Source organism: Heterodontus francisci, chromosome 22 (genome assembly GCF_036365525.1).
Source record: "Heterodontus francisci isolate sHetFra1 chromosome 22, sHetFra1.hap1, whole genome shotgun sequence".
NCBI lineage: Eukaryota > Metazoa > Chordata > Chondrichthyes > Heterodontiformes > Heterodontidae > Heterodontus > Heterodontus francisci.
In genome coordinates this window covers 83,443,859-83,469,115 of record NC_090392.1, presented here as the reverse complement: position 1 = coordinate 83,469,115, position 25,257 = coordinate 83,443,859, and the positions used below count along the sequence as shown (strand labels likewise).

The following is a 25,257-nucleotide window of genomic DNA, read 5'->3' as shown; positions in this document are numbered from 1 at the left end:
TTATGAGGGGCATTGATAGGTTAGATAGGAGGAAACATTTTCCCTTAGCGGAGGGGTCAAGAACCAGGTGGGCATAGAATTAAGCTAAGGGGCAGGAGGTTTAGGGGAGATTTGAGGAAACATTTTTTCACCCAGAGGGTGGTTGGAATTTGGAACCCACTGCCTGAAGAGGTGGTGGAGGCAGGAACCCTCACAACATTTAAGAAGTATTTAGCTGAGCACTTAACACCATAGCATACAAGGCTACGGGCAAGTGCTGGAATATGGGATTGGAATAGATAGATGCTTGATGGCCAAGTGCAGGAATATAGGATTAGAATAGTTGGGTGCTGTATGGCCAGCACAGACATGATGGGCCGAAGGGCCTGTTTCTGTGCAGTATAACTCTATGAAAAAAAAATAAGAAGGTAGTAAGTCAGAGAGTGATGCAGTGGAATTGGCTAAAATTCAGTTACTGTTGAGGAAACTGGAGCTTCAACAGGAAACAGAAAAAGAAATAGCAATAAGAAAACTTGAGGCTGAAAAAGAGTTAAGAAAACTGGAATTTGAAAAAGAGGAAAGGCAGAAAAAGAGAGAATTTAGGCTAAAAGAAGATGGAACTAAGACAAAGGGGTGGTCTTGACTCCTGGGAAAATTCTGGTCAGGAAGAATCTGAATTCAGCCCAGGACCTATCAAAAAGCTGTTTAAATTTATACAAGCTCTTCCTAAATTTGAGGAAAGGGACGTAGAGGCATTTTGCATATCTTTTGAAAAAATAGCCAAACAGATGAAATGGCCAAAGGAAAGCGGGACGCTGCTTCTGCAAAGCAAGTTGGTCGGCAGAGCTCATGAAGTTTATTCCATGCTTCCTGAAGAGGCTTCTGCAGATTATGAGGTGGCATAAAAGGCTATTCTCACTGCGTATGAGTTAGAACAAAGAACAAAGAAAATTACAGCACAGGAACAGGCCCTTCAGCCCTCCGAGCCTGCGCCGATCCAGATCCTCTATCTAAACATGTCGCCTATTTTCTAAGGGTCTGTATCTCTTTACTTCCTGCCCATTCATGTATCTGTCTAGATACATCTTAAAAGACGCTATCGTGCCCGCATCTACCACCTCCGCTGGCAACGCGTTCCAGGCACCCACCACCCTCTGCGTAAAGAACTTTCCACGCATATCCCCCCTAAACTTTTCCCCTTTCACTTTGAACTCGTGTCCTCTAGTAATTGAATCCCCCACTCTGGGAAAAAGCCTCTTGCTATTCACCCTGTCTATACCTCTCATGATTTTGTACACCTCAATCAGGTCCCCCCTCAACTTCCGTCTTTCTAATGAAAATAATCCTAATCTACTCAACCTCTCTTCATAGCTAGCGCCCTCCATACCAGGCAACATCCTGGTGAACCTCCTCTGCACCCTCTCCAAAGCATCCACGTCCTTTTGGTAATGTGGCGACCAGAACTGCACGCAGTATTCCAAATGTGGCCGAACCAAAGTCCTATACAACTGTAACATGACCTGCCAACTCTTGTACTCAATACCCCGTCCGATGAAGGAAAGCATGCCATATGCCTTCTTGACCACTCTATTGACCTGCGTTGCCACCTTCAGGGAACAATGGACCTGAACACCCAAATCTCTCTGTACATCAATTTTCCCCAGGACTTTCCCATTTACTGTATAGTTCATTCTTGAATTGGATCTTCCAAAATGCATCACCTCGCATTTGCCCTGATTGAACTCCATCTGCCATTTCTCTGCCCAACTCTCCAATCTATCTATATTCTGCTGCATTCTCTGACAGTCCCGTTCACTATCTGCTACTCCACCAATCTTAGTGTCGTCTGCAAACTTGCTAATCAGACCACCTATACTTTCCTCCAAATCATTTATGTATATCACAAACAACAGTGGTCCCAGCACGGATCCCTGTGGAACACCACTGGTCACACGTCTCCATTTTGAGAAACTCCCTTCCACTGCTACTCTCTGTCTCCTGTTGCCCAGCCAGTTCTTTATCCATCTAGCTAGTACACCCTGGACCCCATGTGACTTCACTTTCTCCATCAGCCTATCATGGGGAACCTTATCAAACGCCTTACTGAAGTCCATGTAGATGATATCTACAGCCCTTCCCTCATCAATCAACTTTGTCACTTCCTCAAAGAATTCTATTAAGTTGGTAAGACATGACCTTCCCTGCACAAAACCATGTTGCCCATCACTGATAAGCCCATTTTCTTCCAAATGGGAATAGATCCTACCCTCAGTATCTTCTCCAGCAGCTTCCCTACCACTGACGTCAGGCTCACCGGTCTATAATTACCTGGATTATCCCTGCTACCCTTCTTAAACAAGGGGACAACATTAGCAATTCTTCTGTCCTCCGGGACCTCACCCGTGTTTAAGGATGCTGCAAAGATATCTGTTAAGGCCGCAGCTATTTCCTCTCTCGCTTCCCTCAGTAACCTGGGATAGATCCCATCCGGACCTGGGGACTTGTCCACCTTAATGCCTTTTAGAATACCCAACACTTCCTCCCTCCTTATGCCGACTTGACCTCGAGTAATCAAACATCTGTTCCTAACCTCAACATCCGTCATGTCCCTCTCCTCGGTGAATACCGATGCAAAGTACTCGTTTAGAATCTCACCCATTTTCTCTGACTCCACGCATAACTTTCCTCCTTTGTCCTTGAGTGGGCCAATCCTTTCTCTAGTTACCCTCTTGCTCCTTATATATGAATAGAAGGCTTTGGGATTTTCCTTAACCCTGTTTGCTAAAGATATTTTATGACCCCTTTTAGCCCTCTTAATTCCTCGTTTCAGATTGGTCCTACATTCCCGATATTCTTTCAAAGCTTCGTCTTTCTTCAGCCGCCTAGACCTTATGTATGCTTCCTTTTTCCTCTTAGCTAGTCTCACAATTTCACCTGTCATCCATGGTTCCCTAATCTTGCCATTTCTATCCCTCATTTTCACAGGAACATGTCTCTCCTGCACGCTAATCAACCTCTCTTTAAAAGCTTCCCACATATCACATGTGGATTTACCTTCAAACAGCTGCTCCCAATCTACATTCCCCAGCTCCTGCCGAATTTTGGTATAGTTGGCCTTCCCCCAATTTAGCACTCTTCCTTTAGGACCACTCTCGTCTTTGTCCATGAGTATTTTAAAGCTTACGGAATTGTGATCACTATTCCCAAAGTAGTCCCCTACGGAAAGTTCAACCACCTGGCCGGGCTCATTCCCTAACACCAGGTCCAGTATGGCCCCTTCCCGAGTTGGACTATTTACATACTGCTCTAGAAAACCCTCCTGGATGCTCCTTACAAATTCTGCTCCATCTAGACCTCTAACACTAAGTGAATCCCAGTCAATGTTGGGAAAATTAAAATCTCCTATCACCACCACCCTGTTGCTCCTACATCTTTCCATAATCTGTTTACATATTTGTACCTCTATCTCACGCTCGCTGTTGGGAGGCCTGTAGTACAGCCCCAACATTGTTACCGCACCCTTCCTACTTAGTCCCTGAAGCTAACTAGCAGAGTTTAGTAACTTACAGAGATTGGCTGCACAGACATATTTAGAATTTGAGAGGGCGAAGCAAATTACTTTTGACCATTGGATACAGGATTTAAAGATAGAAACCACATATGAGAACCTTCAAGAATTGATTCTCGTAGAAGAGTTTAAAAACTCCATTCCTTCAGAAGTGAGAACTCTTGTAGATAACCTAAAAGTTTTGAAAGCTAGGCAAGCAGTGGAAATTGCTGATGATTTTGAACTTGTGAATAAGCCACGACCTTTTGTTCGTCACTCCCATAAACCCAAGAAGGATAGAAAGTAGGAGAGTGAAAGGAAGGCAAGTAGCTGGAGACCAGAAGGAACAGCTGGGAATGCCCCAGGATCACCACCTCAGGTCAGAAAGGAAGGTGCTGAGGGTAGAAGTGAGGTTCGCAAGCCGAAGTGTTATCATTGCCACAAAACGGGTCATCTTCATTCAGAGTGCTGGAAATTGCGAGGTAAACCCATAGGACTTGTTGGGGTACGCAAAACTAATGCAGAGGAAAAGACTCTGACTGAGAATATAGCAGACCAGGCTATAGCTTTAATGGCAGCCAGGTACAAAAACTAAAGTGAGTATAGAAGTTAAGAATAAAATATTCGAAAGTTAAAATGAATTTTTGTCAAAGGGGAAAGTAACCCCACATCCTTTATGTGAGGCGGGAAAACCTATCATTATATTCAGCGATACAGGAGCAACCCAAACTCTCTTGCTGGGGAAAGATATAACATTTCCACCACAGAGTGCCTTGAATGCTAAAGTTTTAGTTAATGGAATTGGTGGGGAGTATATACCCGTACCTTTATATAGAGTATGCCTAGAGAGTGAACTAATATCTGGGATGGTAACTGTAGGAATTGTTCACAGTTTGTCAGTAGAGGGAATTGATCTACTCCTAGGAAATTATTTGGCCGGATCAAAAGTATCAGTTTCTCCTATAATTACAGAGGAACCAAGCGAAATTAGGGAAATGGAGCAATTACAGGAACAAGTTCCAGGAATATTTCCTGCATGTGTAGTCACCCGAACAATGGCTAAACAGGATCTAGTGTCGGAGGTAAAAGTGGCACCACAAACAGATAGCCAAGTACCTGAAACCTTATTTGGGGATTTAGATAATCCAAATGAGATGTTTAACAGATCATCTATCATTGCAGCACAGCAGGCTGATCCAGAGATATACCAAATAGCACAGACAGCTCTGACAGAAGCTAAGGCAAAAGGGGTTCCAAAAAACTATTATATGGTAAACGGGGTTTTGAGGAGGAAATGGAGACCGCCTCATAGACCCACTGACAAAGACTGGACAGTTGTTGAACAGATAGTGGTATCACCTAAATATCACCAGAGATTATTAAGGTTAGCTCATGACATTCCTTTTGCAGGACATAGCGGAATTTGGAAGAACAAATTACACATAAGCCAACATTATTACTGGCCAAGTCTTACAAAGGATGTGAGACAATGTTGTAGAACATGCCATACATGTCAAATAGTGGGAAAAGTGCACCACTAGTTCCCATACCAGTGATTGAGGAACCATTTAGCAAGGTATTGGTAGACTGTGCAGGACCCTTGCCAAAAACAAAAGCAGGACAGCAATACATACTTACTATCATGGATATGGCTATTCGATTTCCAGAGGCCATTCCTTTGAGGACAATTACTGCTAAAATAGTAGCAGAAAAGTTAACCCAATTCTTTACGAGATATGGATACCACTTGAAGCTCAATCGGATCAAGGTTCTAATTTCATGTCTAAGATATTTCAAGAAGTCATGGGCAATTTGGGGATTAGACAGTTGAAATCCTCAGCATATCACCCACATTCACAGGGAGCTTTAGAGAGATACCACCAAACTCTCAAAACAATGATTAGAACATACTGCATGTCTGGGATAAAGGACTAGACTTTCTTTTATTTGCCACCACTCACCGAATGAGTCTACAGGCTTCAGTCCTTTCAAATTGGTTTAGAACAAAGAAAATTACAGCACAGGAACAGGCCCTTCGGCCCTCCAAGCCTACGCCGATCCAAATCCTCTATCTAAACCTGTCGCCTATTTTCTAAGGGTCTGTATCTCTTTACTTCCTGCCCATTCATGTATCTGTCTAGATACATCTTAAAAGACGCTATCATGCCCGCGTCTACCACCTCCGCTGGCAATGCGTTCCAGGCACCCACCACCCTCTGCGTAAAGAACTTTCCACGCATAACCCCCCTAAACTTGTCCCCTTTCACTTTGAACTCGTGTCCCCTTGTAATTGAATCCCCCACTCTGGGAAAAAGCTTCTTGCTATCCACCCTGTCTATACCTCTCATGATTTTGTACACCTCAATCAGGTCCCCCCTCAACCTCCGTCTTTCTAATGAAAATAATCCTAATCTACTCAACCTCTCTTCATAGCTAGCGCCCTCCATACCAGGCAACATCCTGGTGAACCTCCTCTGCACCCTCTCCAAAGCATCCACATCCTTTTGGTAATTTGGTAATGTTTACAGACATGAAGTAAGAGGTCCTCTAAAACTCATTAAAACATAGATTCCTGGAACAAAAGAATTAATCTTCAATACCGGACTATGTATCTGTGTTCCAAGAAAGGCTCACAAAAGCATGCGGTGTGGCTCAGGAACACCTTAAAGCATCCCAAACCAATATGAAAAAATGGGCAGACAAGAATGTAAAAACCCATAATTTTCAACCAGGGGATGAAGTATTGGTGGTGTTACCGTTACAGGGAGAACCATTAAAAGAACGGTTCAGTGGCCCATATAGAGTGATCAAAAGAGTGGGTAAGGTAGATTACTTGATTGACACCCCTGATCACCGTAAGTAGAACCGGTTGTGTCACATCAAAATGTTAAAGCAGTATTATCGCAGGGAGGAGGATAAGCCAGTACAGGTATGTCAGGTAATCGGGACTGTTAAGAAGGAAAAGGATTGTGAGGATGAGGCAGAAGGAGGCCGAGACAATTCTCAGATTGAACCTCCAACTATCAGATTAGTGGATACAGAATGTCTCGGTAAATTGCTTTTGCACTTAGAGGCTAAACAACTTGAAGACCTAAACAGGCTTGTCACAACATTTAAAAGAGTTTGTAGAGATAAGCCAAGATGTACAACCTTAGCCACTCATAGGGCTGAATTTTATTGGGGGCGGCGGTGCCCTTTGAACTCAGCGCGGCGCCCGCATTTAATGGCTGCCACAGAGCCCCTGCAATATTACGTGTGGGGGCTCATTAGCATCACTGCGCCGAGGCTCCCCCCCGATGTTACATGGGGAGAGGCAGGACATTCAGCACAGGGAGGAACCCTTTGACGGAGGTGCTGGGGCCCTATTTTAAGCGCCCCAGCACCTGCTTCCTGACAGCTGTTAAGGAAATACTTACCTGACTGTTGAAGAGTGGGGCTGCTGTCAATCTGGCAGCAAAGCAGAAACTGCTGCAGAAATCCAGCAGGTCAGGCATCATCTGTGGAGAGAGAAGCAGAGTTAACTTGTCCAGGTTCACAGACCCAAAAGCTGCCTGACCCCAGCACTTTCTGATTTGCTGCCACATACTTACCCTGCTGTATCCCAGTGTCCTGTGAAGTTGCGATCCTCTTCTTTCACTCAAGTGTAACATGCCTTCTTGTAGGCGTGCTGCACCTGGTGAATAATCTTAAATTTGCACATTCCAGGACGTGAGACTTAGATAGACCATAAAAGATATTACAGAGGTTTACAGAGAACACACTGACACAAATGGGAATGCGCAGGTGTCACAGCAATGTAAATACGTCTTTCACTAAATGTTCCTCACCAACATGCGTGTCCTTTATTCTGTGCGAATGATGTGTGTCAGCATGTAGCGCCAATGTCACATCCCTTTGCACCGTTGGCCCTTCAGAAGAGCCAACGTATGCAATAACATTATTGCTGTGCCACCATTACACATGAGTGTGTCCACAGATATAGTGACATTGACATTGACTCAGTCAGTTGCTGCCTCTAATGGTTTACACAGGGATGCTGCAGATGTGGACTGGTGCACAGCAGGTGAGCGAGGGTGATGTGTGGCTTGCAGAGCTCATGTCGGTTCCTATGGAGCAGACAGCCTTTGTCTGATAAGCCACTGCCCTACATCCCTCAGTGGTGGCTCTTGTAGCTCAGTGGTGGAGTTTCTCACTGCCGGGAGCCATGTCTGCAAAGGATAACCCTTATCTCCAAGAAGCCACCCCTCCATCTGAGCCAGTTCAGTGAACAGTGGTGGCAGCCAGGACTGGCACAAGACCCCGGTGTCCTGGCAGCTGCCTGAGAAGCGGTCACACATTCGCTGCAAGCATCTGCAGTGTTCACATACCAGCTTCACCGAGATTGAGAGGCTCCTTTAATGGTGACGTCTGCAGGTGGTAGCCTGGCAGTAGGCCTGATGGCCACAGGAGTGCAGTCTATGAACATTACAACCTATAGTTCTCCAGCAACGGTGCCAGAACCAATGGCCCTCTGGGCCTGGCTGTGAGAGTCCATCCTGTAGCGGACATCCTCACTGGCCCTCCGGTGCAGGGCATTGGTGACCTCCCTGATGCAGCAGTGCACTGCTGACTGTGTGACCCCAGAAATGTTTCTGGTGGGCCCCTAAAAGGCTGTAGAGGTGTCAGGCTTGAGAACCGCTGCCACTATGAGGAACAAAGGCATGGGATGTCCACTGGAGCCCATGGGCTGCAGGTCATCCTTGAGCAGGGCACAGAGATGTGTCACCACCCTTTCTACATGCATAATCTCCTCTGACACTGGTGCTCTGACATCCGATAGCATGTCATGTGGGGCCAGTAGATGCACGGCAACCGTAATGGCGGGCTCCTCTTGGGGGCTGCTGCTAACGACCGGGGGCCTCTACGTGGATCACACCTGCCTGTTGATATTGCCTCTGGTGCATACGGATCTTCACGTGCAGAGGAACACACAATGTAGGATGAGCCATACCTATTTCCAAGTGATAAATAAAGTTGGACCCTGCATGTATTCGAAGGTTCCTAACAGGGCATGGATTGGTGTTGATGGGTACATCAGCTGCTTTCCTGGGTCAACTATGTTGCGTGCCATGGCATTGCCCTTCTTGGCCAACACTCAGAGTGGCACAGCATGACCACATCAAGATCCTACCAGCTGAATCGATTGCCCCCACTATCCATATAACCTTAATGCTCCTGTCCTTTCTGGCACCCTCCCCACACACAGGGTGCCTAGTGTGCCATTGCCACTTCACAAACACAGAGCATACTTTTAACAAAGGGATGGTACACGGTACCTCCCTTCATGCCAGCACAGCTTTCCCTCCAGTAATCCCAGACCCCCTCCCTTTTAGAATGCAGAGTTAGACCTTTGTGTATCCCCCCTCCCTTCCAGAATGCAGAGTTAGACCCCTGCATATCCCCCCCTTCCAGAATGCAGAGTTAGACCCCTGCATATCCCCCCCTCCCTCCTCCCGTTTAAGAATGCAGAGTTAGACCCCTACATATCCCCCTCTTCCAGAATGCAGAGTTAGACCCCTACATAACCCCCCCTTCCAGAATGCAGAGTTAGACCCCTGCATATCCCCCCCTCCCTCCTCCCGTTTAAGAATGCAGAGTTAGACCCCTACATATCCCCCTCTTCCAGAATGCAGAGTTAGACCCCTGTGTATCCACCCTCCCTTCCAGAATGCAGAGTTAGACCCTTATGTATCCCCCCTCCCTCCTCCCTTCCATAGTGCAGAGTGAGGACCCACTAGTTTTTCAGATCATGAACGGGACGGCACGTGACAGTCGCCCGTTCAACGAAAAATCCGGCAGTGTCGGTGGAGAGGCGGCGGGCTGCATAATCAGCTTAGGTCAGTAAGTAGTACCATATGCTAATTGTGGTGCCGCCGCTGTGCAGTGGGTGGGAGCTGCACCGAGGTCCCGCCACTGCCGGTAAAATGCGGCAGGCCCATCTTGACGTCGCGGGTCGAGGCAGGCCTCTCCCCGCAGCATTTTACTGGCCCCTGCGGCGTTGAGGGGCCGGTAAAATTCAGCCCATGGTGTGGATATAGGGGGAATTGTTCCTTTAAAACAACATCCTTACCGCTTAAGTCCAGACAAAAAGGCCCAAGTAAAAGCAGAGAGCCAGTACATGCTGGAAAACAATTTGATCGAAACTAGTCAAAGCAGCTGGAGTTCACCAATAGTTCTATTACCTAAACCTGATGGGTCAACGCTGTTTTGTATAGACTATAGAAAAGTCAATGCGATAATGAAGGCAGACTCCTACCCAATTCTGCATTTAGAAGACTATATCGACAGAGTGGGCAGTGTTAGGTTTCTTACCAAGATCGACTTGTTAAAGGGATACTGTCAAGTTCCTTTGACTCCTCAGGCCAAAGAGGCTTTTGTAACACCTGACGGTCTTTATCAGTGCCGGGTGATGTCATTCGGGCTAAAAAATGCCCCAGCAACTTTTCAAAGATTAATGAATCAGGTGGTAGCCAGTGTTCCCAACTGTATAGTGTATCTCGATGATGTACTAATATATAGTAACACAGGGGCAGCACAGTAGTGCAGTGATTAGCACCGCAGCCTCACAGCTCCAGCAATCTGGATTCAGTTCTGGGTACTGCCTGTGCAGAGTTTTCAGGTTCTCCCTCTGACCACGTGGGTTTCCGCCAGGTGCTCCGGTTTCCTCCCACAGCCAAAGACTTGCAGGTTGATAGGTAAATTGGCCATGGTAAATTGCCCCTAGTGTAGGTAGGTGGTAGGAGAATTGAGGGAAGGTGGGGATGTGGTAAGGGAATATGAGATTAATGTAGGATTTGTATAAATGGGTGGTTGTTGGTCGGCACAGACTCAGTGGGCCGAAGGGCCTGTTTCAGTGCTGTATGACACTATGACTTGGCAAGAACACTTAAACCAGCTGAAAAGTTTGTTTAAAAAGTTGCAAGCTGTGGACTTAGTGATAAATCTGGAGAAAAGTGAATTTGGAAAAGCAAGAGTAACTTACCTCAGACACATATTGGGGCAAGGACAGGTATTGCCAAAAATGGTAAAGGTACAAGCCTAAGTTGAGTTCCCTATCCCTAAATCTGAACGGGAAATAATGAGGTTTTTAGGGATGTGCGATTTTTACAGGAAGTTTGTATGGAATTTTAATCCTGTGGCTGCTCCATTAACCAATTTGCTACAAAAAGAGAAAAACAAAGTAGTATGGTCAGATGAATGTCTGGCAGTTTTTGAAAAGCTAAAGGCAATGTTAACTAATGAACCAGTGTTGGCTGCTCCAAATTTTGCTAAACCCTTTAAATTAGCGATCGATGCTAGCGACCCGGGGGTTGGTGCAGTCCAATTGCAGGATGACGAATCGGGCATAGAAAAGCCAGTAGGGTACTTTTCAAGAAAACTAAATTGCCATCAAAAAAAGTATTCCACTGTGGAAAAAGAAACATTAGGACTTTGCTGGTTCTCAAACATTTCAAAGTATATGTCCGCCAAGACTATAAAGAAATATTAATATACACTGACCATAACCCATTAACGTATATTAATGAAAATAATATGCTGCAACCTGTGGAATGATGGGACTGAAGTGACAGTGCGTTGCTGTCGCTGTGATTGTAACACAGAGACAAAGTCCATTCAAACACTACTGCATCCAATGAAAAGGTGAGGTACAATTCACTGGTGTGAACTGAACTGTAACATATTTTCCTCTTTGTTTATAATTCCAGGTCTAGGAATGGAAAACATTGGTGGGATTTTTGTGGTTCTAATCTGTGGCCTGATTGTTGCTGTTGTCATGGCAGTGATTGAATTTACGTGGACAATGAGACACTCCACAGAAACAGAGGTAATGATAGCTGAAGGGATCCACTTTTAAATGTCAACAAAGTCTTCAGAAATAAATGTTACAAAAAAGTTAATTACAAAACATGGAAAGTGACACCATATGCATATTTTCCTGCCTTAGTTGAATAACTGTAAGTATGTTAAGGTAGCACGAGGTGGGTGTGAAACTAGCATCACTGGTAGGTGTGTGTTAGGTGTGAGTCCTACATGCCAGGCACTGGTGCTGGGTGAATGATGGGGGTGTGGTGCATTGAGCAGCGTGAAAGGCTGTTGGAACAGAGGGTTGGAGATATCATGTGAAGATGCATTCACTGACCTTGGCCAGTCATGTGAAGTCATTATAGACTTCTTGTGGCATTGCTGCCAGGTCCTTGGCTCCAGAAGCTGGGAACTTACCTCCCTGGCCACATGCTCCCAATCCTTTCTGAAGATTGTCCTTAAGGGCCTTTGGCTCCTCTCCCATCCCAAATCCATGGCATCGCTCCTCCTGTCCACCTCCACCACTAAGGCCTACATAATCCATGACCCTGGAGCCCTCTGTGTGTCTTTGTTTTCCATTCTCCTTTACCATTGCAATAGTATTCAGCAGGAGCCTCCTGTCATTTAGTGTAGCTTCCCTTTAAGAGGAACAGACTGCCTTTAAGAACAGAAGGCTGGCTGCACTACGTGTTATCAGTGAATGCTGCTCAACTTCCTGCTGATTGCAGAGGCACTCGCTTGGCCCTATGCTACAATCAGGCAAATAAGGTGGCAGCACCAAATTTGCATGCTGCCCACCTCCACTGGAATCGAAACACACAGGTCACAAATTGTGACCCGTGTGCCTGAATAAAAACGCAAACCAATCTTTAGCCCCTCCAGCCTTAGAATTAGTACTGTCAGAGAAATTATCACAGTCATCTGGTATTCTTAGCAGAATAAGGAATCTGTTTATTAATAAGGGGTAAGCTTGCTCCAGCAGCAAATATGTCCATCCTTAGCAGGACTGTGGATTCTTACATGGGATCGGAGTAGTTTCCTATTGTTCAGTCTATGAATCCAGTATCTGTGTATCTGTTACTGTAAGTGGCCTGGCTGTTTGTCACATTATACATTATTGTTTAGCTATTATAAAAGCAAAATACTGCAGATGCTGGAAATCTGAAGGGTCACTGACCTGAAACGTTAACTCTGCTTCTCTCTCCACAGATGCTGCCAGACCTGCTGAGTATTTCCAGCAGTTCTTGTTTTTATATCGTTTAGCTATTATTGCCTGTTGGGAGCACTGTGTGTAACTTTTGTGTTTTGTAAAATACTTTATCCAACATTTTATCTTTCTGTTCTTTCCAGATTTCTGTTTGCCAGGAGATGCTGAAAGAGCTACGGAGTATTGTGTCGTGCCAGGAGAGCTTTCAGTCTCGGCGGAAGCGCCGCTTGATACGGACCTGTTCCAGTCACACTGAAATTCCACGTGATGCAAACACCATGAGCTTGAGCAATGGGAAACTGTGCAGTGGCAGATTGCCAAACCCCATCTCCCAGAGACTGGCACATGAGGCTAGCCTGGCAGTCAAAGGCTGTACCCACATTCGTGTCTGTCCAGAATGCCGTCGATTTCAGGGTTTGAGGCCTCGGCCCATGGAGACATCAATACAAAGTGAAGAGAGTCTAGAGTGGGAAAGGGGAACAACCAACAGCAGTGACCAAGAGCAATAGAACAAAAGTAAAAAGAGCATTGACACAAAGGCCATTTTGCTCATGGAGGTGAGCTCTGTCCTTTGTAGCTGGGGGAAAGCAAAGTGCAAACCCTGGACAGCTGGTTATGAAATAACCATAATCATCTTGCACAAAAAGACAATAACGATGCATAGTGTGGAACTTCACTCTCCAATCAGGGCAGTGGCAGAATTCCTTCAGTAAATTCTGTCAAATCTCACTTTCCACTCTTGAAGTAGCAAGGTCTCAAACCTCAAACTATGCACTACTGAAAACCCATCCCTAGGCCTGCAGAAGGACCATGTTCAATGCAAACCAGTGAGTTACTGAACATGTGGAATAGAGAAAGAGTAATTGGTAAAGATCTTGTTTGTGTGAAATCCTTTTTACACAAGACCAAGGTGGCTGGGTGGGGAGAAAGAGAATAAAAACTGCATATGCCCCCACCTCTGTTTCACCATCCTGTATGGTAGAAATTGGACTCACATGAATCTAGATTGCAAATTTGTGAAATGATTCTATGCAATTCCTGTGTTACAAAGATCCATACATTAAACTTTAATTAAGGATCTGTAATCCATTTTTTGCCTTTTTTAGAAAAATTTCCTTTGTTGTCTCTTGGTTCCACCTTCTGGGTAGTGCCTATCATTGTAAAGAAATGTGCCACTAAAAACTATGTCAGCAAAACAGAAACATGCAGGATCTTTACAACTATCAAAATAAAATTTGATGTTTAATGTTACCATTTACTGAGAAAGAATTAATTCCCTGGGAATTCATGTTCAACACTGAGGGGTCATGAGCTGCTCTTCTAACCAAACCCAACATTTCATGGAGCGAACCTTGGTTTTCTCACTATTGTCATTATTATTTACAAACTTCAAAGCTTTTAACTTTTAATTATATTATTTCAAATTATTGCAGAACCATTTTTAGTTACTATGTTTCAGCTTTTATAAATTGTTTTGAAAAGATTAATAGAATGATTTTGTTAAAACATCCCATTTGTGCCTATTAACTGTCACAGGTTTTCATTATTGAATTATGTTATTGTCACTGGGGTGGGATGGGGGGAGGAGAGGGAGAACGTGATGCTGATCTCTCAGTCTCAAGGACTTGTGTTTCAATCTGTTTTGTCTGAATATCGGGGAGATTCTGATAAACTAAGTTTAGTCTCAATCCCATTACTAATAGACATCAGCACAATTTTATATAACAGCATAACATTATTCAGTAAAAAGACCAAAAGCTAGCAACTTACAACGATGCCCTGCTACTGAGTTAATGGTTGAGAATACATTACCAGTCTAAGATAACCTGAGCTTAATATTACACAGAATCCAATGAATACCTAACCTGACCATTACAAACTAGCTATATTCTCTTCTTCAGCCATGCCATCCCTCGCCACATTCAGGAAAACATAAAAGTTAGAAATCTGATAAAGGTTACTTCAGTTCCATGAGATTATCTGAAGGAACAGCATGAGTTTTGTAACCATGCCACAGAGCTCGTTTAGACAAAACAGTTCAGGAGGTGATCACTGAGTGAGGCAATAGGAGCTGGAGTAGATCACATGGCCCCTTGAGCCGACTCCGCCATTCAATATGATCATGGCTGATCTTCTGCCTTAACTCCACTTTCCTAAATCCCTTGATTCTCTGAGTGATCAAAAATCTATCTCAGCCTTTAATATAATCAATGATGGAGTATCCATAACCATCTGGGGTAGAGAATTCCAAAGATTCACAATCCTCTAAGTGAAGAAATTTCTCCTCCTCTCCTCATTGACATGACAGGCCAAATGGCCTCTTTCTGTGCTGTAACCATTCTATGATTCTATGCTCTGTCCTAAATGTTTGGCCCCTTATCCTGAGACTGTGTTCCCATGTTCCAGACTCCCCAGCCAGGGGAAACAATTTCTCAGTGTCTACCCTATCAAGCCCCTTCAGAATCTTGTACGTTTCAATAGATAACCTCTCATTCTTCTAAACTCCAGAGAGTATAGGCCCAATTTACTCAGCCTCTCATCATAGGACAACCCGTTCATCCCAGGAACTAATCTAGTGAACCTTCATTCTGCCGCCTCCAAGGCAAATATATTCTTCCTTAGATATGGAGACCAAAACTGCACACTGTACTCCAGATATGGTCTCACCAAAGCCCGATACAATTGTAGCAAGTCTTCCTTATTCTTGTACTCCAATCCCCTTGCGATAAAGGCCAATATGCCATTTGCCTTCCTAATTGCTTGCTGTACCTGCATGCTAACTTCCTGTGTTCCTTGTACAAGTATACCTCATTCCCTCTGAACATCAACATTTACAAGTTCCACACCTTTTGTAAAATAATCTGCTTTTCTATTCTTATAACCAAAGTGAATAACTTCACACTTCCCTACATTATACTCCATCTGCTACCTTGTTGTCCACTCACTTAACCTGTTTAAATCTCTTTGTAGCCTCTCTGTGTCCGCCTCACAGCTTACATTCCCACCAGATGTGCATCATCAGCAAATGTAGATACATTACTCTCAGCCTCTTCGTCTAAGTTATTAACATAGATTGCAAATAGCTGAGGCCCCACCACTGATCCATGCGACAGTCCACTAGTCACAGCCTGCCAACTTGAAAATGCTTCTTGTCAATTAACTAATCCTCTATCCATGCTAATATATTACCCCCAATTTCATGAGCCCTTATACTATGTATTAATCTTTTGTGTGGCACCTTATTGAATGTTTTTTGGAAATCCAAGTATACTCCATCAACTGGTTCCTCTTTATCTACCTTACTAGTTACATCCTCAAAAAACTCTATTAAATTTGACAAACATGATTTCCCTTTTGTAAAACCACCTTGACTTTGTCTGATCATAGTATGATTTTGAACAAATATTTGTTGTTGTCTTTACAGCAGAAAACACAAGTTCCATACTAGAAATAGGATCCTAGGGGCTAAAAAGTGAGGAAATTAAGGAAATTCATATCAGCAAGAGAAAAAGTATTGGAGAAACTTAAGGGACTAAAATCTAACAAATCCCCAGGACCTGATAGCCTACATCCTAGGGTTCTAAAAGAGATAGCTGCAGAGATAGTGGATGTGCTGGCTATGATTTTCCAAAATTCCTTAGATTCGGGAATGGTCCCATCAGACTGGAATAAAAACAAGAAATGCTGGAACCACTCAGCAGGTCTGGCAGCATCTGTGAAAAGAGAAGCAGAGTTAACATTTCGGGTCAGTGACCCTTCTTTGGAACTCCCATCAGACTGGAAGTTGGCAAATGTTACATCACTTTTCAAGAAAGGAGGGAGAGAGTAAACAGGGAACTACAGGCCAGTTAGCCTAATATCAGTCATAGGGAAAATGCTGGAATCTATTATTAAGGAAGTTGTAACAATGCACTTAGAAAAGCACAGTATGATTAGAACAAGTCAGCATGGTTTTACTGAAGGGAAATCCTGTTTGACAAATTTATTAGAGTTTTTTGAGGATGTAACTAGTAGGATATATAAAGGGGCACCAGTGGATGTAGTATACCTGGATTTCCAACAGGCATTCGACAAGGTGCCACACAAAAGATCAATGGCTGTATTTGCTGACAACGCTACTGCTAGGTGGCGCTGCTGTGGCACATGCGCAGATGCAGCATGTGCCACTAAAACATCACAGTCTGCGACTTTAGGCAGCTGCCAGGACTAAAGATGGCGCTGCTCAAATAATCACACGGAGGCAACCTAACAAACACATGTCAGCACACAATGGCGGAGTGAGGGAGCGAACGAGTGGGCCTGGGCCGGGGCCGGGGAGTGCGCCGGGAGCGGGCCAGGGCCGGGAAGCGGGCTGGGGAGGGGTGGGGGGGAGCAGGCCGGGAACGGGGGGTGGAGCGGAGCGGGCCTGGTAGGAGCGGAGCGGCCGGAGAGTAGGCAAGCGTACAGGCCGGTGATGGAGGGGAGCGGAGCGGGCCTGGTAGGAGTAGAGCGGCCGGAGAGTGGCAGGCGTACAGGCCGGTGATGGAGGGAAGTGGAGCGGCCGGAGAGAGCGGGGGGTGGGGGGAGGGAGGAGGATTGCATTTTTCTGCGCATGCGCCATAAACTTGCAATGGCAAAAGACGCACCGGCCGGTCTCCGCACCCGGTGACACCAAAGTCTTCGGCCGCTCGCTCCGCATGGCCCTCTCTATCCAGCCGTTCCCTCCAGCTGCAGATCCCCCATACAGCCGCTTTCTCCCCTACTTCTCAACTGTGCTTCAGGCATTGCAGCTGTCTGCTCCCTGCCTTTTGCATCCCCCTCTTCAGGAACTTCTGAATTTAACTCCCTCCCACTACATCCCCACACCCCCTTTCCCCCACCACCCCCACCTCCCCCTCACAACCCCCCCCCCTCCCCCACCAAGGACCACACCACAGTTGAATATCTGAATTGCAGTTGCAAAGTCGGGAAAATAGCATCAAAAACCTCAACAATTCCAGGTTTAATTATTGAGAAATGTTATTAAGTACATTAAACATTCGAGGCACTGCTGTGCATGGATACATGAGTGTTGTGTCCAGCATTCCCGTGCGACAGACAGGCCGAGTCTCTGCTATGCAGAACTAAAGAGATTGTTCCTGGAGAGCCTTGTGGTGAATGAACGCGTGGCTCTCTATTCCACTACTGTATTGTCTATGTGAAGAAGGCAAAGTCACAAGAGTCTGAGCTCAGTCTATTCTTGGTGAATGTTCCCCAAACGCATCCCAATGTGCGCTCCCACTTCATCCATAAATGCAAGGTTCCTTTCCACATCGTGACCAGCTCCGCAGCATGATCCAGTTGCCTTCGTTGCTTGAATGCTGACCTTAAATCTCAAGGATTGTTTTCTCAACGGCATGTTTTACGTGAAAAGAAATAAGCAAAGAACATCAGTGTCAGAGCTTCCCCCTGCAATGAAATTACTGTTGAGCATGCTTTATGGTCTGCAGTAAAGGCATGTACTGATAACACCGCCAATGAATCACTTAGTACCCACCTCAGCTGTAGGAGTCAGGATGATGTTACTGCCCCTATCTCGTGATGGTTCAATGCTGCTCTCAGGGAAAACATGAATGATGTGAGGGTGCTGGAAAAAGAAGCACATTTCTTTTGTACTATGAACATAAAGCAGGCCATTTAGCCCAGCTGTTCCCTGCTAGTGGTTATGCTACTCCTGCGCCTTCTCATCCGCTCCCATTTAATCCTGCCTACTACTATCAGCATCACCTTCCATTTCTTTCGCTCTTATCTACCTTTGCCTTAAAGCAACATTGAGGATGGAGAACGGTGTGGCTGCACTCCCACCGCACCAATTGTGTACACAGCAAGAGCATTCACATTTGTGCTACCACTGGACAGGGCATGCTTGTTTCTTTTAGTGCTCAGTCTCTTCTTGCTGAATGTTCCCCAAGGGGGAGGCGGTGGTGTAGTGGTATTGTCACTGGACTGAAATCTTCAAAACGACTAAATAATTGCGATGAAATGTGAGAAAATGCCCGACAAAACTTCTCCTCCTTCCACTTTCAGAAACTCGCGCCGAAGCTTGACGCGTGAATATCCGAAGGTTGACGCATGCTTGAATACCCGTTGGCGTTGCATAAAGCGCATGCGCAGAGGCCGACCAGGCGCGTTGCCCGAAGATGCACACGTCACGCGATGACATCATCGGCGCATGCGCTAACCAGTCCTGGCAAGCAGGAACGCAGCGCATGCGCAGCAAGCAGGAGACCGTCTGCGCATGTGCGCACCGTGGCACAGCCTGAAGACGTCAGTGGCGGCCAGCGTTGTCAGGAATCATTTTGAAGATCAATAGGCAGGATAGGGCACATGGAGTTGGGGGTAATATATTAGCATGGATAGATAATTGATTAACTTACAAGAAGCAATGAGTGGGCATAAAATGAGGCATTTTCAAGTTGGCAGGTGGTGGGGCGGTCACGTAGTGGGATTGTCACTGGACTAGTAACCCAGAGACCCAGAGTATTGTTCTGGGGACATGGGTTTGAATTCCACCACAGCAGAAGGTGGAATTTGAATTCAATTAATAAATCTGGAATTAAAAGCTAGTCTAATGATGGCCATGAAACCATCGTCGGTTGTTGTAAAAACCCATCTGGTTCACGAAAATCCTTTAGGGAAGGAAATCTGCTGTTCTTACCTGGTCTGGCCTCCATGTGACTCCAGACCCATAGCAATGTGGTTGACTCTTAAATGCCCTCTGAATTGGCCTAGCAAGCCACTCAGTTGTATCTAACCACTACAAAGTCAATAAAACATAATGAAATCAGACGGACTACCCAGCATCAACTTAGGCACCAGAAACAACAAGGCAAACACAGCCCTGTCAACCCTGCAAAGTCCTCCTTACTAACATCTGGGGGCTTGTGCCAAAGTTGGGAGAGCTGTCCCACAGGTTAGTCAAGCAACAGCCTGACATAGTCATACTCACAGAATCATACCTGACAATGTCCCAGACACTGCCATCACCATCCCTGGGTATGTCCTGTCCCACCGGCAGGACAGACCCAGCAGAGGTGGCGGCACAGTGGTATACAGTCAGGAGGGAATTGCCCTGGGAGTCTTCAACATCGACTCCGGACCCCATGACGTCTCATAGCATCAGGTCAAATATGGACAAGGAAACCTCCTACTGATTACCACCTACCACCCTCCCTCAGCTCCATGTTGATCACCACTTAGAGGAAGCGCTGAGGGTGGCAAGGGTGCAGAATGTACTCTGTGTGGGGGACTTCAATGTCCATCACCAAGAGTGGCTCGGTTGCACCACTACTGACCGAGCTGGCCGAGTCCTAAAGGACATAGCTGCTAGACTGGGTATGCGGCAAGTGGTGAGGAAATCAACAAGAGGGAAAAACATACTTGACCTCGCCTTCACCAATAAAAGAATGGATAAAAGAGTTGAGCTGAAGCAGTGAAGTGAGAGTGACTGCTCTTGACATCAAGGCAGCATTTGACCGAGTATGGCATCAAGGAGCCCTAGCAAAACTGATGTCAATGGGAATGAGGAGGAAAACTCTCCGCTGGTTGGAGTCATACCTAACGCAAAGGAAGATGGTTGTGGTTGTTGGAGGTCAATCATCTCAGCTCCAGGACATCAATACAGGTGTTCCTCAGGGTAGTGTCCTAGGCCCAATCATCTTCAATATATAATATAAAAGCAAAATACTGCAGATGCTGGAAATCTGAAATAAAAACAAGAAATGCTGGAACCACTAAGATAAAATGAAATAAATGCAAAAAAAGGTTGTAAAAAAGAAAAAATAACTAAAAATGAAAGTAAAATGGGGGGCTGTCATGCTCTGAAATTATTGAACTCAATGTTCGGTCCGGCAGGCTGTAGTGTGCCTAATCGGTAGATGAGATGCTGTTCCTCGAGCTTGCATTGATGCTCACTGGAACACTGCAGCAATCCCAGGACAGAGATGTGAGCATGAGAGCAGGGGGGAGTGTTGAAATGGCAAGCAACCGGAAGCTCAGGGTCCTGCTTGCGGACTAAGCGGAGATGTTCCGCAATGCGGTCACCCAGTCTGCGCTTGGTCTCCCCAATGTAGAGGAGACCACACTGTGAGCAGCGAATACAGTATACTACATTGAAAGAAGTACAAGTAAATCGCTGCTTCACCTGAAAGGAGTGTTTGGGGCCTGGGATAGAGAGGAGTGAGGAGGTAAATGGGCAGGTATTACACCTCCTGCGATTGCAGGGGAAGGTGCCATGGGACGGGGACGAGGTGGTGGGGGTAATGGAGGAGTGGACCAGGGTGTCGCGGAGGGAACGATCCCTTCGGAATGCTGACAGGGGAAGGGAGGGGAAGATGCGACTGGTAGTGGCATCACACTGGAGGCGGCGGAAATGGCGGAGGATGATCCTTTGGATATGGAAGCTGATGGGGTGAAAAGTGAGGACAAGGGGAACCCTGTCACAGTTCTGGGAGGGAGGGGAAGGGGTGAGGGTAGAGGTGCGGGGAATGGGCCGGACACGGTTGAGGGCCCTGTCAACCACAGTGGGGGGAAATCCTCGGTTGAGGAAAAAGGTCATATCAGAAGCACCGTCATGGAAGGTAGCATCATCAGAGCAGATGCGTCAGAGACGGAGAAACTGGGAGAATGGAATGGAGTCCTTACAGGAGGTAGGGTGTGAAGAAGTGTAGTCGAGGTAGCTGTGGGAGTCGGTGGGCTTATAATAGATATTAGTAGACAACCTATCCCCAGAGATGGAGACAGAGAAGTCAAGGAAGGGAAGGGAATTGTCAGAGATGGACCATGTAAAGGTGAGAGAAGGGTGGAAATTGGAAGCAAAGTTGATAAAGTTTTCCAGTTCGGGGCGGGAGCAGGAAACGGCACCGATACAGTCATCAATGTACCGGAAAAAGAGTTGGGGGAGGGGACCTGAGTAGGACTGGAACAAAGAATGCTCGACATATCCCACAAAAAGACAGGCATAACTAGGACCCATGCGGGTACCCATTGCGACACCTTTTACTTGAAGGAAGTGCGTGGAGTTGAAGGAGAAGTTGTTCAATGTGAGAACAAGTTCAGCCAGGCGGAGGAGGGTGGTGGTGGATGGGGACTGGTTGGGCCTCTGTTCCAGGAAGAAGCGGAGAGCCCTCAAGCCATCCTGGTGGGGGATGGAGGTGTAGAGCGATTGGACATCCATAGTGAAGAGGAGGCGGTTGGGACCAGGAAACTGGAAATTGTCAAAATGACGTAGGGCGTCAGAAGAGTCACGGATGTAGGTGGGAAGAGACTGGACCAGCGGAGAAAAGATAGAGTCTAGATAGGAAGAAATAAATTCAGTGGGGCAGGAGCAGGCTGACACAAAGGGTCTGCCGGGACAGTCCCGTTTGTGGATTTTGGGAAGGCGGTAGAAGCGGGCTGTCTGGGGTTGTGGGACTATGAAGTTGGAAGCTGTAGAGGGAAGATCTGCAGAGGAGATGAGGTCAGTGACAGTCCTTTGGACGGTGGCTTGATGTTCGGTGGTGGGGTCATGGTCCAGAGGGAGGTAGGAAGAGGTGTCTGTGAGTTGGCGTTGAACTTCTGCAAGGTAGAGGTCGGTACGCCATACGACAACAGCACCACCCTTGTCTGCAGGTTTGATGACCATGTCGGGGTTAGACCTGAGAGAATGGAGTGCCTCAAATTCAGAGGGGGACAGGTTAGAGTGAGTGAGGGGGGCAGAGAAATTGAGATGACCAATGTCTCGCCGACAGTTTTCAATGAAGAGATCAAGAGCGGGTAAGAGGCCAGGGGGAGGGGTCCAGGTAGAGGGAGAATGCTGGAGGCGGGTGAATGGGTCTGCTGGTCGGGGGGAGGACTCCTGGTCAAAGAAGTGAGCCCGGAGGCGGAGGCGACGGAAGAAGAGCTCAACGTCATGCCGAGCGCGAAATTCATTGAGGTGGGGGCGTAAGGGGATAAAACTGAGACCTTTTCTGAGTACAGAACACTCAGCATCAGGGAAGGGGAGGTCAGAGGGTATAGTGAATACACGGCAAGGGGTCAGATCAGAAGGGGTGGGGTCAGAGGGAAGTGAAGCGGAAGGAGGATCTGGAGGGGCATTAGACCCCATCAGCTGCTGGAGCTTGCGTTCCTTAACACCTGAAAGGAAGAAAAAGTTTTTTGTTAATGCGTCGGATGAGACAAAAGATGAAATGAAACTGCGGAGTAGAACAGCTTTGAGATATGGTGAGACGGTGCTGCTGGAGAGAGAGGTCCAGTGTGTGCATGTGGCGGCGCATAGCACTGAGTGTGGATCTCAGGATGCGGCGAGAGTAGCAGTCCGAGGAACGTTGTATTTCTCGGAGATACCTGTGATCCTGGGTGGTTTCAAAGCATGATGGGTGAAACTGCAGTTGGAATCCACGTGGAATAAGTCGGAGCCGGAGACAGTCACTGAGGAAGGAGATGTGGCTGTGAAAACGGGTTTTGGTAGATACCTTATCAAACACCAGGAGGGAAAAAGAAAGCAATGAAGGTGAACAAGGTAAAAGAGACAAATGAAAATCCCGTTGGAGAGAAGAGCAGAACTTCTTCAAGGTAGGCATTCCTGGAAGAGAAGTGGCAGTGAATTAAACACTAAAATAAAAGCAAAATACTGCGGATGTTGGAATTCTGAAATAAAAACAAGAAATGTCTGGAACCACTCAGCAGGTCTGGCAGCATCTGTGAAAAGAGAAGCAGAGTTAACGTTTTGGGTCAGTGACCCTTCTTCAGAACTGACAAATATTAGAAAAGTCACAGGTTATAAGCAAGTGAGGTGGGGGTGGGGCAAGAGATAACAAAGGAGGTCTAGATTGGACCAGGCCACATAGCTGACCAAAAGGTCACGGAGCAAAGGCAAACAATATGTTAATGGTGTGTTGAAAGACAAAGCATTAGTACAGATTCGGTGTTAATACACTGAATATTGAACAGCAGCAAGTGCAAACCTGAAAAAAAACAGTGGGTAAGCAAACTGAACAAACTAAGATGAAATGAAATAAATGCAAAAAAAAAAGATGGTAAAAAATGTAAAAAAAGCATTTTTAAAAAAAGGAAGAAAAAATAACTAAAAATGACCAATCATCTTCAGCTGCTTCATCAATGACCTTCCTTCAATCATATGGTCAGAAGTGAGGATGTTCGCTGGTGATTGCACAATGTTCAGGCACCATTCGCGACTCCTCAGATACTGAAGCAGTCTGTGTGGAAATGCAGCAAGACCTGGACAATATCCAGGTTTAGGCTGATAAGTGGCAAGTAACATTCATGCCACACAAGTGCCAGGCAATTGACTATCTCAAACAAGAGAGAATCTAACCATCTCCCATTCACATTCAATGGCATTATGATCGCTGAAACCCCCACTATCAACATCCTGGGGGTTACCATTGACCAGAAACTGAACTGGAGTAGCCATATAAATACAGTGGCTACAAGAGCAAGTCAGAGGCTAGGAAACCTGTGGCAAGTAACTCACCTCCTGACTCCCCAAAGCCTGTCCATCATCTACAAGGCACAAGTCAAGAGTGTGATGGAATACTTTCCACTTGCCTGGATGGGTGCAGCTCCAATAACACTCAGGAAACTCAACACCATCCAGGACAAAGCAGCCCACTTGATTGGCACCCCATCCACAAATATTCACTCCCTCCACCACCGACACACAGCGCCAGCAGTGTGTACCATCTACAAGATGCACTGCAGCAATGCACCAAGACTCCTTAGACCGCACCTTCCAAACCCGCAACCTCTACCACCTTGAAGGACAAGGGCAGCAGTTGCATGGGAACACCATCATCTGCAAGTTCCCCTCCAAGCCACACATCATCCTGACTTGGAACTCTATTACTGTTCCTTCACTGTCGCTGGGTCAAAATCCTTGAACTCCCTTTCAAACAGCACTGTAGGTGTACCTACCCACATGGACTACAGCGGTGCAAGAAGGCACCTTCTCAAGGGCAATTAGGGATGGGCAATAAATGTTGGCCTAGCCAGTGATGCCCACATCCCATGAATGAATAATAAAAAAAAGTGAGGTTATTCAATTTGGTAGGAAGAATAGAAAACCAAAATATTATATAAATGGAGTGGGTCTATAGATTGCTGTGGTACAGAGGGATCTGGGTGTTCTCGTACATGAAACACAAAAAGCTGGCATGCAGGAACAGCAAATAATTAGGAAGGCAAATGGAATGTTGGAACTTATTGCAAGGGTGATGAAGTATAAAAGTAGGGAATTCTTGCTACAATTGTACAAGGTATTGGTGAAACCAAACCTTGAGTACTGCATACAGTTTTGGTCTCCTTATTTAAGGAGGGATACACTTGCACTGGAGGCAGTTCAGAGAAAGTCCACTAGGTTGATTCCTGGGATGAAGGGTTGTCTTATGAGGAAAGGTTGAGCAGGTTGGGTTATACTCATTGGAGTTTAGAAGAATGAGAGGTGATCTTATTGAAACATATTAGGTTCTGATGGGGTTTGACAGGGTAGATGCTGAGAGGATGTTTCCCCTCCTGAGGGAATCTAGAACTAGGGGGCACAGTTTCAGAATAAATTGTAAATGTAAGATGGAAATGAGGATGAATTTCTTTTCTCAGAGGGTTATTAATCTTTGGCATTCTCTGCCCTACAGAGCAGTGGAGATTGGGTTATTGAAAATATTCAAGG

The 25,257-nt window shown here is 46.0% G+C and overlaps 1 protein-coding gene across 2 annotated transcripts in view; it reads left to right on the top strand.

Annotated features, from left to right (window-relative positions):
* grik4 (glutamate receptor, ionotropic, kainate 4) overlaps nt 1-13,872 on the top strand; it is a 183,232-nt gene extending 169,360 nt beyond the window's left edge. For both annotated transcript variants that reach the window (XM_068054201.1, XM_068054200.1), the window contains 2 exons: nt 11,272-11,390; nt 12,719-13,872. In XM_068054201.1, coding sequence (XP_067910302.1) covers nt 11,272-11,390; nt 12,719-13,084 — 485 coding nt within the window. In that variant the 3' untranslated portion in view covers nt 13,085-13,872. The remainder of the gene's footprint in view (nt 1-11,271; nt 11,391-12,718) is intronic.
* The last annotated feature ends 11,385 nt before the right edge of the window (nt 13,873-25,257 follow it).